The sequence below is a fragment of the Dryobates pubescens genome, chromosome 33 (assembly GCF_014839835.1).
Source record: "Dryobates pubescens isolate bDryPub1 chromosome 33, bDryPub1.pri, whole genome shotgun sequence".
In the NCBI taxonomy this organism is placed as follows: Eukaryota; Metazoa; Chordata; class Aves; order Piciformes; family Picidae; genus Dryobates; species Dryobates pubescens.
The window spans coordinates 1,925,785-1,942,002 of record NC_071644.1 but is presented as its reverse complement, the minus strand read 5'-3'; the positions used below and the strand labels follow the sequence as shown (position 1 = coordinate 1,942,002).

General features: G+C 55.7%; 1 protein-coding gene across 1 annotated transcript in view; it reads left to right on the top strand.

The window, feature by feature from the left end:
• The window catches only part of FBXO42 (F-box protein 42), an 88,509-nt gene that overhangs the window by 70,495 nt on the left and 1,796 nt on the right, over positions 1–16,218 (top strand). Inside the window, exons 5-9 of the mRNA XM_054175772.1 lie at positions 8,038–8,191; positions 10,328–10,438; positions 12,837–12,933; positions 14,904–14,960; positions 16,000–16,116. Of these exons, the coding sequence (XP_054031747.1) occupies positions 8,038–8,191; positions 10,328–10,438; positions 12,837–12,933; positions 14,904–14,960; positions 16,000–16,116 (536 nt within the window). The remainder of the gene's footprint in view (positions 1–8,037; positions 8,192–10,327; positions 10,439–12,836; positions 12,934–14,903; positions 14,961–15,999; positions 16,117–16,218) is intronic.

Below are 16,218 nucleotides of genomic sequence, written 5' to 3'. Positions count from 1 at the left end.
CCCCTTGGGAGACACCATGCACTGGTCAGCAGGAGCTGTTGCCTTTCATGCCTGGCTCTTCAGGCTCAGCATCTCCCCATGGCAGGGGGGCTGGAACTGGATGCTCCTTGAGGTCCATTCCAACCCCTAACAATTCTATGATCACAGAATCACAGAATCAGTAAGGTTGGAAAAGACCTCAGAGATCATCAAGTCCAACCTCTCACCCAGCACCTCCTGACTACAAGACCATGGCTCCAAGGGCCACATCCAATCCCTTCTTGAACTCCTCCAGGGATGGGGACTCCACCACCTCCCTGGGCAGCACATCCCAATGGCTAGCAACTCTCTCAGCAAAGAACTTTCTCCTCACCTCCAGCCTAAACTTCCCCTGGCACAGCTTGAGACTGTGTCCTCTTGTTCTGTTGCTGGGTGCCTGGGAGAAGAGACCAACCCCCACCTGGCTCCAGCCTCCCTTCAGGGAGCTGTAGAGAGCAATGAGGTCTCCCCTGAGCCTCCTCTTCTCCAGGCTAAGCAACCCCAGCATGATCTCCCTCTGGCTTTTCCTTTGGGATTCTGAAGGCACCCCCAGCTGAAGGCCTGATGCCCAACTGTGCTTTGCTGGCAGGGAGAGGCAGCAGCTGCCATGCTCCCAGCCCAGGCCCTGTCCTGGTTTTGCAGGTGCAGGTCGTGGCTGTTAGCCCCGAGCCCTTCCCTGGGATGGTTTCCTGCAGCTTTGGTGTGCAGATCTTTGGTGGCTTTTGAACTTGGGGGCTTGGCTGCCTTTGTGCACTGAGCTCCCCTGGCTGCTGCAGCAGCTGGCTGGAATGCCTTGGCTTGGGAGCTGGAAGCACAGCTGTGGGCTGGGGTTGGTTTGTCCTGGCACTGGCTGTGGATCGTGGAACGCTTTGGCTTGGAAGGGACCTCTCAAGGTCATGAGGTCCAAGTGCCCTGCACTCAGCAGGGACATCCCCAGCCGGAGCAGGTTGCTCAGAGCCACAACCAACCTCAGCTGGGATGGTTCCAGCCATGGGGCAGCTCCCAGCTCTCTGGGCAACCTGGGCCAGGCTCTCAGCACCCTCAGGGGCAAACATTTCTCCCTTCTCTCCACTCTCAATCTCTCTCTCTGAGTTCCAAACCATCCTCCCTTGGCCTGGCACAGCAGGCCCTGAGAAAAAGTCTCTCCCCAGCTTTCTGCTCAGCCCTTGAAGCACTGCAAGGCCACCAGAAGGTCTCCCTGGAGCCTTCTCCTCTCCAGGCTGCACAACCCCAACCCTCCCAGCCTGGCTCCCAGCAGAGGGCTTCCAGCCCTGCCAGCACTGCTGTGGCCTCCTCTGGCCCTGCTCCATCAGGTTCCTGTCTGTGCTGAGGGCTCCAGAGCTGCCCCAGCCCTGCAGGGGAGGTCTCAGCAGAGCACAGCAGAGGGGCAGAATCCCCTCCCAGGTTTAGACTGGAGGTCTTTTCCAAGCTTATTGATTCTATGATTAGGAAGGAGCTCTGCAGTGTGAGGGTGGGGAGAGTCTGGCACAGGCTGCCCAGGGAGGTTGTGGCTGCCCCTTCTCTGGCAGTGTCCAAGGCCAGGCTGGATGAGGCCTTGAGCACAGCAGGCTAGTTGAGAGGCATCCCTGCCCACGGCAGGGGGGGTTTGAACTGGATCATCTTCAAGGCCCTTTGCAACCTAGGCCATTCTAGGATCCTTCCCACCTTTTTCTCCTCATTTTAGGGGGGGGTCCCACCTGCTGTAGGTCAAAAGCTGCTGGGGAAGTCCATGCTCCATGTGCCCTTGCAGCCAGGCTTTGCTTCCCGTGCTGGCTGAGCTGTGCCGTGTGCTGCTCCCCTCGCATTAGAGGCATGAATAAATGAGGCTTTAAAGAACAAAAAAATGCTTATGAGGGCAGATCCTAAGCAGATAACAGCCCAGGCTCGTGTCAGGAGCTATCAGGGGGTTGGCATTTCTCTTCCAAACATCCGTGGAGGCCGGAGATCTTTGTTTGTTTGTGTTTTGAAAAGTCTGCATCTGCTTGGCCAGCCAGGAAAATCCATCAGCTGGGGGAGGGGGGGGGTGGAAATAGCTCAGGCCAGCTTTAACAGCTCATCCCACCCAAAAAAACAGAGTCAGCTGGAGTGAGATGCTGCCTTCTAAGTTTAGGAGCAGTGGATTGTGCCACCACCCCTCTGCCTGCCCGAGTTCTGTTCCCAAAGGACAGATAAGCCGAGAGCAGGGCAGGGAGGTGCAGCAGGGCAGGGAGGTGTTGCAGGGCATGGAAATGCGACAAGGAGAGCCTGCTCTGGGCAAGGGAGCAGTTGGAGGCAGCACAATTCATAGGGGCATGGAATGGGTTGGGTTGGAAGGGGTCTTAAAGATCTTCCAGTTCCAATCCCCCTGCCATGGGCAGGGACACCTCCCCCCAGCCCAGGCTGCTCAAGGCCTCATCCAGCCACCCCCAGGCAGGGGACAGCCACAGCCTCCCTGGGCAGCCTGTGCCAGAGTCTCCCCAGCCTCACTGCAAAGAATTTCTTCCTCATCTCCAGTCTGTCTCTCCTCTGCCAGCTCAAAGCCATTGTTCCTCATCCTGGCACTCCCAGCCCTTGTCACAAGTCCCTCCCCAGGTCTCCTGGAGCCCCCTCAGGTACTCTGCTCAGGCTGCTCTGAGGTTTCCCTGGAGCTTTCTCCTCTCCAGGCTGAACAGCCCCAACTCTCCCAGCCTGTCCCCGTAGGGGAGGTTCTCTGATCATCTTCAGGGCCTCCTCTGGCCCCACTGCAGCAGCTCCACATCCCATGCAGGAGGCTGTTCTGCAGGCGCCCGGGGCGGTGGTGCGGGACAGAAGCTGCTTCATTCACAGGCCCCTCCCGCGCCCGGAGTGTGCCTGCGGGAGCCTTTGAGGCGCCGCTGGGAGAGCTCGGACTTTGAGCAGCTCCTGCCGGGGCCCCAGTCACCGAGCCAGGTCCCTTTGATGTCCCTCCTGCCCTGGCCCTGCTCTCTTCTGCATACTTGAGACCTGAAGTCACAAAGGCTGCTGGTCACCTGTGCCTGGGCAGGGCAGGAGCTGCTTCATCTCTCTTCTCAGGGCACCCAGGAGCCCTCCAGTGCTTCTCCAGACACAAGATATTAACTCTTCCACGTTTCAGGCACATGTTGCTGCTTGACCAGCAGAACATGAAGCCTTCTTGGGTAGGACAAGCTTGTGGTGCACCTCCCTTGGAGAGATCATCTCAGATATGCCCCTTGCCTGGTTGGGAGAGGCTTTGAGAAGCCAGCTCCTCTTTGACTGGTTTAATGCAGACCTTTCCCGTGCTGCAGAGGGGACACTCCACTCACTGACAGCCATCCAACATCCAGCAACAGGCAGAGCTCCCTGCAGAGCCCAGGCAGAACTCTGCCCTGGGCTGTTGACATGTTGGTGACTCACTTAGGAACCATCTCAATGTCTGAGGCTGAGGTTAACCTTCAGGTTACAGCAGGAGGATGGCTTCTGTCCCTCTGCACCATCTCAGACCTTTCACAGGATGTTAGGGGTTGGAAGGGACCTCTGAAGATCATCCAGTCCAACCCCCTGCCAGAGCAGGAGCAGGGAATCCAGCACAGGTCACACAGAACACATCCAGATGGGGCTGGGAAGGCTCCAGAGAAGGAGACTCCACAACCTCTCTGGGCAGCCTGCTCCAGGGCTCTGGGACCCTCACAGAGAAGTTCCTCCTCATGCTGAGGTGGAACCTCCTGGGCTGGAGTTTATATCCACTGCCCCTTGTCCTATCCCAGGGCACAGTGAGCAGAGCCTGTCCCTGTCCCCTCCCTCTTGACCCCCAGCCCTCAGCTATTGATAGACATTGATCAAATCCCCTCTCAGCCTTCTCCTCTCCACACTATCCACCCCCAGGGCTCTCAGCCTCTCGTCCCCATGCAGTGCTGCAGTCTCTTCAGCATCAGTAGCCCTCCCTTGGACTCTCTCCAGCAGATCCCTGTCCCTCCTGACCTGGGGAGCCTAAAACTGTCTGCACTATTCCAGGTGAGGTCTCACCAGAGCAAAGCTCTGACCTGGTTCTCCATCCTGGCAAGACTCTTCTTGTTTAACCCAGTTTCAACCCAGCACCTTTCACCCTGTGGTGTCCTTGATGGAGAAGCCCAGCCAGTAGGTCAGGTAGAAGCATTTCTAGCAGTCAAGTTCATGATGCCAAGGCTGGGAGAGCAACTCTCTGCTCTGCCAGGGAAATACCAAGGCTGGAAACCTGCTGGTGTGGATGAATGAGATGCACACAGCCCCGGAATGAGCCAGGAGAACTGGAGCTGGGGAACAAAGAGTAACCAAATGTGACCCTGTTCTGACACCCTCATCACAAGAAACCTGGGGAGGGACTTTTGACAAGGGCTGGGAGTGACAGGGCGAGGGGAAGTGGCTTTGAGCTGGGAGAGAGGAAATTGAGACTGGAGATGAGGAAGAGATTCTTTCGAGTGAGGCTGGGGAGACTCTGGCACAGGCTGCCCAGGGAGGCTGTGGCTGCCCCCTGCCTGGAGGTGTTCAAGGGCAGGTTGGATGAGGCCTTGAGCAGCCAGGGCTGGTGGGAGGTGTCCCTGCCCATGGCAGGGGGGTTGGAATTAGATGATCTTTAAGGTCCCTTCCAACCTAAGCCATTCTCTCAATCTATGAATCTTTAAGGAGCCCTTGGGTACAGCTCCAGCCTCAAGGATCATGGCCTACACAACTTTTGTTCCCCTTTTCTCCCATAGATACCTGAGAGGAGCAGCAAAACATCCCTGAAGACAGACTCAGGGCCCCCCCTTGTCATCTCCTCTGTGTCTGGCCAGGGGTTGTTGCTCGGCTGGGCTCTCCCCACCCACCGTAGGCAACCCCACCGCAACCCAATCGCTTCCCTCAGCTGCAAGCCTCTTAAAATAGCTGCTCTGGTTTCTTTTAAAAATAGTCCCTGTTCTGCATGTCATTACCTGCTAAAAATGTTTCTCCCAAGTCCTATCAGGAGGAGGAGAAGGTTGGTTTGGTCTCTCAGCCTCGCTGGGGAGGAGGGCGAGAGGGCTGCGGCGGCCGGGCGCGCAGACGTGCCCTGGCGCTGGGCACGCGTGGCCGCGGTCCTTGGGTGAGCTCTCTGGGACTATTTTGAAAGCCTGACTGCAGAGGTGGAGGAATCTGCCCTGCTGCTGGTGGTGGCCATGGCAGAGGGGGATGCTCAGCCACGTCAGCCCTGGCTGGAGCCCTTCCTGGGAAGCTGTTCAGCACCTGTCCCAGGGGCGAGGCAGTGACGCGGCAGCTCGGAGCGGCCAGGGGCTGTATTTTAGGGTCTGATGGATGATCTCCTGACATATCCCAAGCACAAATCCAGGCTGGACAGAGGGCAGTGCTGAGGAAAAGGACATGCAGGTGCTGGGTGATGAGAAGCTCACCACAAGCTGGCACTGTGCACTCCCAGCCCAGCCCCAGCCATGTCCTGGGCTGATCCCCAGCAGCAGGGGCCAGGGGGAGGGGATTCTGCCCCTCTGCTGTGCTCTGCTGAGACCTCCCTGCAGCGCTGGGGCAGCTCTGGAGTCCTCAGCACAGACAGGGACCTGATGGAGCAGGGCCAGAGGAGGCCACAGCAATGCTGGCAGGGCTGGAAGCCCTCTGCTGGGCGGCCAGGCTGGGAGAGTTGGGGTTGTGCAGCATGGAGAAGGCTTCAGGGAGACCTTCTGGCAGCCTTTCAGGACCTGAAGGGGGCTACAGGAAAGCTAAGGAGGGACTTCTGACAAAGGCATGGAGTGAAAGAATGAGAGGTGCTGGTTCAAACTCCCCATGGGGGTGGTGAGGCACTGAAACAGGTTGTCCAGAGAAGTGTGGAGGCTCCAAGCCTGGAAATTGTTCAAAGGCAGGTTGGATGAGGCCTTGAGCAACCTGGGCTGGCAGGAGGTGTCCCTGCCCCTGGCAGAGGGTTGGAACTTAATGCTCTTTAAGGTCCCTTCCAATCCAAACCATCCCAGGATTCCATGATTGAATGACAGCACCAAGCCAAGAGCTGGGGTCATCCTGCTCATGCTTGCACCAGCCCTGCTTGGGAGGTCCATGTGGAACCTTCTGAACCTCAAACCCACCCAGCAGAAGGCCTCTTTGGTAATTTTTAGAGGAGCACTTTGTTCTGCAGACTCAAGGAGCAACTCTTCATTGCCACAGCAAAGCCTTTTGGCTTTGATCCTGCTGCTTAACACTAAATGGGGTTCAGTGGAGGACCTCCCTCTGCTGTGGGGACAGGCTGAGAGCTGGGGCTCTTCAGCCTGGAGGAGGCTCCAGGGAGACCTCAGAGCAGCCTTGCAGTACCTGAAGGGGGCTACAGGAGAGCTAAGGAGGGACTTTTGACAAGGGCTGGGAGTGATAGGACAAGGGACAATGGCTTTGAGCTGGAAGAGAGGAGATTGAGACTGGAGATGAGGAAGAAACTCTTTAGAGTGAGGCTGGGGAGACTCTGGCACAGGTTGCCCAGGGAGGCTCACAGTATCACAGTCTCACTAAGGTTGGAAGAGGCCTCAAAGATCATCAAGTCCAAGCTGTCACCACAGACCTCATGACTGAACCATGGCACCAAGTGCCACATCCACTCCCCTCTTGAACACCTCCAGGGATGGGGACTCCACCACCTCCCTGGGCAGCACATCCCAATGGCTAACAACTCTCTCAGTGAAGAACTTTCTCCTCACCTCCAGCCTAAACCTCCCCTGGCACAGCTTGAGACTGTGTCCTCTTGTTCTGTTGCTGGGTGCCTGGGAGAAGAGACCAACCCCCACCTGGCTACAACCAGCTTTCAGGTAGTTGTAGAGAGCAATGAGGTCTCCCCTGAGCCTCCTCTTCTCCAGGCTAAGCAACCCCAGCTCCCTCAGCCTCTCCTCCCAGGGCTGTGCTCCAGACCCCTCCCCAGCTCTGTTGCCCTTCTCTGGACACCTTCAAGTCTCTCAATGTCCTTCTTAAACTGAGGAGCCCAGAACTGGACACAGGACTCCAGGTGTGGCCTCAGCAGTGCTGAGCACAGGGCACAAGGACTTCCCTGCTCCTGCTGGCCACACTCTTCCTGCTGCAGGCCAGGATGCCCTTGGCCTTCTTGGCCCCCTGGGCACACTGCTGGCTCATGTTTAGGCAGCTGTCAATCAGCACCCACAGCTCCCTCTCTGCCTGGCTGCTCTCAGCCACTCTGTCCCCAGCCTGTAGCTCTGCCTGGGGTTGCTGTGGCCAAAGTGCAGCCCCTGGCACTGGGACTTGTTGAATGCCATCCTGTTGGCCTCTGCCCATCTGCCCAGTCGGTCGAGGTCCCTCTGCAGAGCCCTTCTGCCCTCTAACTGACCAACATCTGCTGCTGGCGCCATCCCCTTAGCCAGCTGTTGATGGCCTGGGTTCTCCTGTTCCTCTCAGTGTACACCCCTGCCACTGAGGGAATGAGCAGAACACCACTTGAGCTCCTGCCCCATCAATCAATCCTCCAAGGGCCTTGAACTCCTTTTTAATCGCCCTGCTGCCCTTCTTGTCGATTTCGTCACTCCCAGTTTGTGGCTGCCCCCTCCCTGGAGGTGCTGAAGGCCAGGCTGGATGAGGCCTCGAGCAGCCTGATCTGGTGGGAGGTGTCCCTGCCCATGGCACAGGGGGGGGTTGGAACTGGCTGAGCTTTGAGGTCCCTTCCAACCCAGCCCACTCTGTGGCTCTGCCCCAAGCCGCGGCGGCTGCGTTCCTCTCGGTGTCGTCCTCCCTCCTCGCCCGGGGAGATGTTTCTGGGGATGTGGAGCTAATTATTGCTTTTACCCAGCACTAAGGCAATAATTTCAAGGGATCCATTGGAAAGGCAGCAATTTCCTGCCACTGAGTGACAGATGTTTTGCCATCCACGAGCTGTGCTTTCAGGCTCCCGCTAATTACGCTGACACAAATTGGCAGCAGTTTGGCTTCCCAGGCTCCCAGCTCTAATTTTGCTGCTTTTCAGCTCTTTTCGTCTTTCCCTGGTTTTTGATTGAAGGTGGAGCCTCTGGAGTTGCCTCCTGTGTTCAAGTCTGCTTTGCTAACTTCCCCCCCCCCACTTCTCTCTCCTTTGCCCAGGTTCCTACCCCTCCCCCAAGGCTGGGGCCACGCTGGTGGTCTACAAGGACTTGCTTGTGCTCTTTGGGGGCTGGACACGGCCAAGCCCTTACCCTCTGCACCAGCCAGAGAGGTTCTTCGATGAGATCCATACCTACTCCCCCTCCAAAAACTGGTAAGAGCACATCTGGCTTCCAGGCTTTGATCCTGGAAAATGATGTGGTGATGATACAGATGAAGGAATGCTGGGGGAGGTCTACTTTGAGCCCACCTGGGAAGTTGGGCACGCTCCTGGTTTCCACATGGTCTAATCCTGGTGTGTCTGCAATGCTCATAAACAAAAATAACCATCCCACCCCCCCAGTATGGAAAACCACACCCAAGAGCACACTGGAGACGTGGACATGCTGCTGTCTGGCACCTCTTGGGTGCTGGTTGCTTCCTTAGGGCTCTTGACTCCAGACCCAAAGCACAGCAGACTCCATGAGTGTTCCCAACCAGCCAGGTGGGAAACCTGGATGTGATTGTTTTAAACAGCAGTGTTTTAAAGGTGGAACTGATTTGGCTGCAAGCCAGTGAGGTCTTAGAGGAGAGCAGGAGATAAAGCCTCAGCTCCTGGGCTTCTTGCTGTGAGCCATGGTCCAAAGCTCACAGCTGCCATGGCCCTCCAAGGGAGATGTGAGGAAGCAGATTTTCAGGCACTGTTTTCACAGCATCCCAGCGTGGTGGAGGGGTGGAAGGGACCTCTGGAGCTCATCCAGTCCACCCCCCTGCTCCAGCAGGGCACCCACAGCAGCTTGCCCAGGAGCACAATGGCCAGGGGGGGTTGGAAGCTCTCCACGCAAGGAGACTCCACAACCTCTCTGGGCAGCCTGCTCCAGGGCTCTGCCACCCTTAAATTAAAGCAGTTCCTCCTCATGTTTGGATGGAACTCCTGATGCTCCAGTCTGTGCCCATGGCCCTTGCCCTGTCCCTGGGCACCACTGACACAAGCCTGGCCCCAGGCTCTGCCTCCCTTAAATTAAAGCAGTTCCTCCTCATGTTTGGATGGAACTCCTGATGCTCCAGTCTGTGCCCATGCCCCTTGCCCTGTCCCTGGGCACCCCTGACACAAGCCTGGCCCCATGCTCTGCCATCCTTAAACTAAAGAAGTTTCTCCTCATGTTTAGGTGGAACTTCTTACCTAGAACCACAGAGTGGCCTAGGCTGGAAGGGACCTCAGAGGTCATCTACTCCAAACCCCCTTGCCATGGGCAGGGACTCCTATGTTCCAGTCTGTGCCCACTGCCCCTTGTCCTGTCCCTGGGCACCACTGACACTATCCTGGTCCCATCCTCCTGCCACCCAGGGCCACAGGGATGAAGAAGACTCAGCTTCTGCAGCTCCTGGGCTCCTGCTGAGGCATGCAGCAGTGACCACGATGGCCGTGGCAGGAATGGTCCTTTAAACAGCCCTGAGCTGGTCCCAGCCCCAACTTTCTCCTTGCTCCTTGGGTGTGAGAAAGGAGCAGGTCCTGTATCAAAGCCAGGATGGTTCCTGCTCCTCTGTCATTGAGAGCTTTTCATCATCAGAGGTGTCAATTAACCAAGGCACTTGGGGGCAGGGTCATTAGAGTGCTGCCATTAATCCAGGTTGGAAACCATGCAGGGTGAACTTAATTGAAAGGGGCCAACATTTCCAACTGCCTCCATCATCAAGCCTTCAAAATGCAGGAGCTCCTTGGTGCTTCTAATTAGCTCTCTTGTGGTTTGGATCTTTGGAGCTTTTCCTCTCTAGCAAAATCCTAGAATGGATTTAGGTTGGGAGAGACCTTAAAGCTCATCCAGTTCCAACCCCCCCTGCCCTGGGCAGGGACACCTTCCACTAGCCCAGGTTGCTCAAGGCCTCATCCAACCTGGCCTTAGGTTCCTGAGGGCTTTGCTGGCCCCTGGGTTTTTGCTTCTTGCCCTCCCAGCCTGCTGGTGAATGCCTGAAAGGAAGCCAGGCTTTGGAGCCAGGTTGGTCTCTTCTCCCTGATTACAAGTGATAGGATGAGAGGAAATGGCCTCAAGTTGCACCAGGGGAGGTTTAGGTTGGGCATGAGAAGAAACTTCTTCCCTGAAAGGGCTCTCAAAGACTGGAACAGGCTCCTCAGGGGGGTGGTTCAATCCCCACCCCTGGAGGAGTTTCAGAGCCGCAGAGCTGTGGTGCTGAGGGCCAGGGTTTAGCCCCAGCCCTGGCAGAGGCAGGGAAGGGTTGGACTGGATGACCTGAATGATCTTTTACAACCCAAACAACTCCATGGTTTGATGATTCCTCCCTCTCCCCCTAGGTGGAACTGCATTGTGACCACCCATGGCCCCCCTCCCATGGCAGGCCACTCCTCCTGTGTCATTGAGGACAAGATGATTGTCTTCGGGGGCTCGCTGGGGTCCCGGCAAATGTGAGTCTGGGCTGAGGGGGCCTGAGGGAGGCAAGCAAGGAGCAGCTTGGGGCGGGCTTGGGCCGGCTCACAGCGGTTCAGAAGGACACCACAAGGGGGTTGGGGGCTCCCTGCTGCCTTAACAGCACCTTCCAGCATTTCCATCCAAACCCTCAACCCTGTCATAAACCTGAACACCCACATCGGAGTGCCCAGAGGGGCTGGGAGTAGTTCATGCTGCTTGTAGTTAATGCTGGTTGTGCTTAATGCTGGCTGTAGTTATTGCTGGCTGTAGTTAATGCTGGTTGTGCTTAATGCTGGCTGTAGTTATTGCTGGCTGTAGTTAATGCTGGCTGTAGTTAATGCTGGTTGTGCTTAATGATGGCTGTAGTTAATGCTGGTTGTGCTTAATGATGGCTGTAGTTAATGCTGGTTGTGCTTAATGCTGGTTGTGGTTGATATTGGCTGTAGTTAATGCTGGCTGTACTTAATATACTGGTGGTACTTAATGCTGGTTGTAGTTGATGCTGGTTGTTGTTGATGCTGCTTGTAGTTAATGTTGGTTGTAGATAATGCTGGTTTTACTTAATGCTGGTTGTAGTTAATGTTGGTTGTAGCTAATGCTGGTTGTAGTTAATGTTGGTTGTACTTAATGTTGGTTGTTGTTAATGCTGGTTGTAGATAATGCTGGTTGTAGTTAATGTTGGTTGTTGTTAATGCTGGTTATGCTTAATGTTGGCTGTGGTTGATGCTGGCTGTAGTTAACACTGTAGTTCATGCTGGCTGTAGTTGATGCTAGCTGTAGTTAATGCTGGCTGTGGTTGATGCTGGCTGTGGTTAACACTGTTTGTAGTTGATGCTGGCTGTAGTTGATGCTGGCTGTAGTTGATGCTAGCTGTAGTTAACACTGTAGTTAATGCTGGCTGTAGTTGATGCTGGCTGTAGTTGATGCTGGCTGTAGTTGACACTTTGTAGTTAATGCTGGCTGTAGTTGATGCTGGCTGTAGTTAACACTGTTTGTAGTTAATGCTGGCTGTAGTTGATGCTGGCTGTGGTTGATGCTGGCTGTGGTTAACACTGTTTGTAGTTGATGCTGGCTGTAGTTGATGCTGGCTGTAGTTGATGCTAGCTGTAGTTAACACTGTAGTTAATGCTGGCTGTAGTTGATGCTGGCTGTGGTTGATGCTGGCTGTAGTTAACACTGTAGTTAATGCTGGCTGTGGTTGATGCTGGCTGTGGTTGATGCTGGCTGTAGTTAACACTGTAGTTAATGCTGGCTGTAGTTGATGCTGGCTGTAGTTAACACTTTGTAGTTGATGCTGGCTGTAGTTGATGTTGGCTGTAGTTAACACTGTTTGTAGTTGATGCTGGCTGTAGTTGATGCTGGCTGTAGTTAATGCTGGCTGTAGTTGATGCTGGCTGTAGTTAACACTGTAGTTGATGCTGGCTGTAGTTGATGCTGGCTGTAGTTAACACTGTAGTTGATGCTGGCTGTAGTTGATGCTGGCTGTAGTTAACACTGTAGTTGATGCTGGCTGTAGTTGATGCTGGCTGTAGTTAACACTGTTTGTAGTTAATGCTGGCTGTAGTTGATGCTGGCTGTAGTTAACACTGTAGTTGATGCTGGCTGTAGTTGATGCTGGCTGTAGTTAACACTGTTTGTAGTTAATGCTGGCTGTAGTTGATGCTGGCTGTAGTTAACACTGTTTGTAGTTAATGCTGGCTGTAGTTGATGCTGGTTGTAGTTAACACTGTTTGTAGTTAATGCTGGCTGTAGTTAATGCTGGCTGTAGTTAACACTGTAGTTGATGCTGGCTGTAGTTGATGCTGGCTGTAGTTAACACTGTAGTTAATGCTGGCTGTAGTTGATGCTGGCTGTAGTTAACACTGTAGTTAATGCTGGCTGTAGTTGATGCTGGCTGTAGTTAATGCTGGCTGTAGTTGATGCTGGCTGTAGTTAACGCTGGCTGTGGTTGATGCTGGCATGATGTTAACACTGTTTGTAGTTGATGCTGGCTGTAGTTGATGCTGGCTGTAGTTGATGCTGGCTGTAGTTAATGCTGGCTGTGGTTAACACTGTTTGTAGTTGATGCTGGCTGTAGTTAATGCTGGCTGTGGTTGATGCTGGCTGTAGTTAACACTGTAGTTGATGCTGGCTGTAGTTGATGCTGGCTGTAGTTAACACTGTTTGTAGTTAATGCTGGCTGTAGTTAATGCTGGCTGTAGTTGATGCTGGCTGTAGTTAACGCTGGCTGTGGTTCATGCTGGCTGTAGTTAACACTGTTTGTAGTGGATGCTGGCTGCAGTGTCAGCTCTGGTTGTAGGTTCATCCCTGGTGGTGCCAGCCCAGGTTGCAGTCCTCACTGGCAGTGCCAGTGCTTGCTGCAGCGCCCAGCCCTTCTTGTCTCCGTCCTCGCAGGAGCAACGACGTCTGGGTGCTGGATCTCGAGCAGTGGTCTTGGTCCAAGCCAAACATCTCTGGGCCCAGCCCTCACCCCCGAGGTGGTCAGTCTCAGGTGAGTTCTTCACTAGCCCAAAGCAAGGTCCCCCAGGCAGGGCTTCCTTTCCAGCTCGCAGGCAGCTCCCAGCAGGTCGTCTCAGAGCTCTCAGCCCTTCTCCAGGTTACCTCTGCAGCCTGTGCCCCACGGGGCTGTGTTTTCCCCTCTGCTCTGCCAGGGTGCCCTTTTCATCTCCCCACCACTTAGGCAGGTACATTGCCATGTCTTGCACATGACTCAGATCTCCAAGGAGCCTTTCTTCACAGCAAATGGCTGTTTGAAGCCAGCAGCCATTCCCTGTGGCATTTCAGATCAATGAGTTGTTATCACAAGCTGGTTTGGCTTGGGGCCCTTTTGATTGCTCTGCTTCTCCAGGTTGTACCTGCTCAGAGCAGGCCTCTGGCAGTGCCTGGTTTGTTGCCTGCCTGCAGCAGGCACCCAGTTGGTGCAGGTGTCCCCCCCTGTGCCTTCCCCTCATGGTCCCCAGGAGCGTGGTTGATGGTTCCCAGCATGTGGTTCATCCCAGCTTGGCAGAGCACTGAAGAAATCAGATGGGTTGTGCTTGGATCTTCCTTTCCACCTACTGGAAAAGGAAACTAAGGGATTCAGTCAGCCACCACCAGCATCCCCCTACCCACTCTGCCCCTCACCCTCTACTCTGCTCTGCTGTGACCCCACCTGCAGCACCACCTCCAGTTCTGGGGCCCCCAACACAAGAAGAACCTGGAGCTGGTCCAGAGGAGGCCACAAAGATGATCAGAGGGCTGCAGATCCTCCCCTGTGGGGCCAGACTGGGAGAGTTGGGGCTGCTCAGCCTGGAGAAGAGAAGGCTCCAGGGAGACCTCAGAGCAGCCTTCCAGCACCTGAAGGGCTCCAGGAGAGCTGGGGAGGGACTTTGGGCAAGGGCTGGGAGGGACAGAATGAGGACAATGGCTTTGAGCTGGGAGAGAGGAGACTGAGAGTGGAGATGAGGAAGAAATTCTTGAGAGTGAGGCTGGGGAGACACTGGAACAGGTTGCCCAGGGAGGCTGTGGCTGCCTCCTGCCTGGAGGTGTTCAGGACCAGGCTGGATGAGGCCTTGAGCAACCTGTGCTGGTGGGAGGTGTCCCTGCCCATAGCAGGGGGTTGGAACTGGATGAACTTGAAGTTCTCTTCCAACCCATTCTGTGGTTCTCTGAGCTAACAAACACTGCAGCCAGCACAATCCCTCCACCTTCTCCCCCATGAGAAGAGGGCTGGTGAGTGCCCTGTGCCCAGCCTGGCTCAGCTGCAGGCATCTCCTCCATCAGAGGCAGTGCTTTGTGAGCTGTTTGGGTCCAGGCAGTGAGGTGAACTCTGCATCCTGCTTTCCCTGGGGCCCAGCAAAACCAGCTGCCCATCCCAGCTCTGCTCCTCATCCCGGTGCTGGCCAAGCTGGGCAGCGGCTGCCAAGCCAGAACCAGGCTCTGCCTGCCCTTGGGGGCCTTGCTGAAGGCACCAGGGACAGCTTCACCTCCTTCCTGCTCTGAAAAGCTGTCCAGAGAAGGGCTACGAGGATGAGCAGAGGGCTGGAGCTGCTCTGCTGTGAGCACAGCCTGAGAGAGTTGGGGTTGTGCAGGCTGGAGAGGAGAAGGCTCCCAGGAGACCTCATTGTGGCCTTCCAGGATCTGCAGGGGGCTCCAAGAAAGCTGGGGAGGGACTTCTGAGGGTGTCAGGGAGGGATAGGACTGGGGGGGATGGAGCAGAACTAGAAGTGGGGAGACTGAGATTGGCTGTGAGGAAGAAGTTGTTGCCCAGGAGGGTGGTGAGAGCCTGGCACAGGCTGCCCAGGGAGGTGGTGGAAGCCTCCTGCCTGGAGGTGTTTGCAGCCAGGCTGGAGGTGGCTGTGAGCTGTCCCTGGGCAGGTGTGAGGTGTCCCTGCCCATGGCAGGGGGTTGGAGCTGGCTGAGCCTTGAGCTCCCTTCCACCCCTGACAGCTCTGTGCTTCTGTGACTCTTTGTGCCCTCCAGATCGTCATTGACAATGAAACCATCTTAATCCTGGGTGGCTGTGGTGGTCCCAATGCAGTGAGTACCCTGGTGGGGGTGGGGAGGGGGAGTGTGGGCATGGACTGCATGTGTGTGGCTGCAGCTGGGAGCACTGGGAGCTGCAGTGGGGAGAGGGAGGGCTCTGCACCTTACCCAGGTGCCACTTTATCCTGCAGATCTGGGCACTCCCATGGTGGAGGTTCCTGAGAAGCTGTCTGCCTATTGCTGGAGCTGCTTTAATTAAGGAAAAAGCACCCCAGGCTCTATCTGAGGTTAATTGAGCCTCAGAAGAATTAGCCCTGATTTTATACTGGGAGAGAAGGTTGGAGATGAAGGGAGATGTCCGTAGCCACAGAGGGTGCAGTCGCTCCTGGGCGATCAGAGCCTGATCTGGGTCACCAGTCCTGTGTCTGCAGCAGCAAAGCACTGCTCCTGCTGCTCAGGGCATGATCATGGCAGCAAGCCAGCCTCCTAAGGCTCAGACTGGGCTCCTAAAGCCCAGACTGGGCTCCCAAGGTTCAGACTGGGCTCCTAAATCTCAGACTTGCCTTCTAAATCTCAGGCTGGGCTCCTGAATCTCAGACTGGGCTCCTAAAGCTCAGACTGGGCTCCCAAGGCTCAGACTGGGCTCCTAAATCTCAGACTTGCCTTCTAAATCTCAGACTGGGCTCCTGAATCTCAGACTGGGCTCCTCAGTCTCAGGCTGGGCTCCTAAATCCCAGACTGGGCTCCCAAGGTTCAGACTGGGCTCCTAAATCCTGGACTGGGCTCCCAAGGCTCAGACTGGGCTCCTAAATCTCAGACTTGCCTTCTAAATCTCAGGCTGGGCTCCTAAATCCCAGATTGGACTCCCAAAGCTCAGGCCGGGCTCCTCAGTCTCAGGCCGGGCTCCTCAGTCTCAGACTGGGCTCCTAAGTCTCAGGCTGGGTTCTTAAGTCTCAGACTGGGCTCTTACATCTCAGACTGGGCTCCTCAGTCTCAGACTGGGCTCCTCAGTCTCAGACCGGGCTCCTAAGTCTCAGACCAGGCTCCTAAGTCTCAGGCTGGGCTCCTGAGTGTGTCCCTGCTTGCCCCACAGCTGTTCAAGGACGCCTGGCTGCTGCACATGCATGCGAACCCCTGGACGTGGCAGCCGCTCAAGGTGGAGAACGAAGACCATGGAGCCCCGGAGCTCTGGTGCCATCCTGCCTGCAGGGTATGGACACTGTGGGCTCTCTGCTCCCTCTTTGCTCAGGGGGCCAAGAAGGCCACCAGCATCCTGGCCTGGATCAGCAACGGTGTGGCCAGCAGGAGCGGG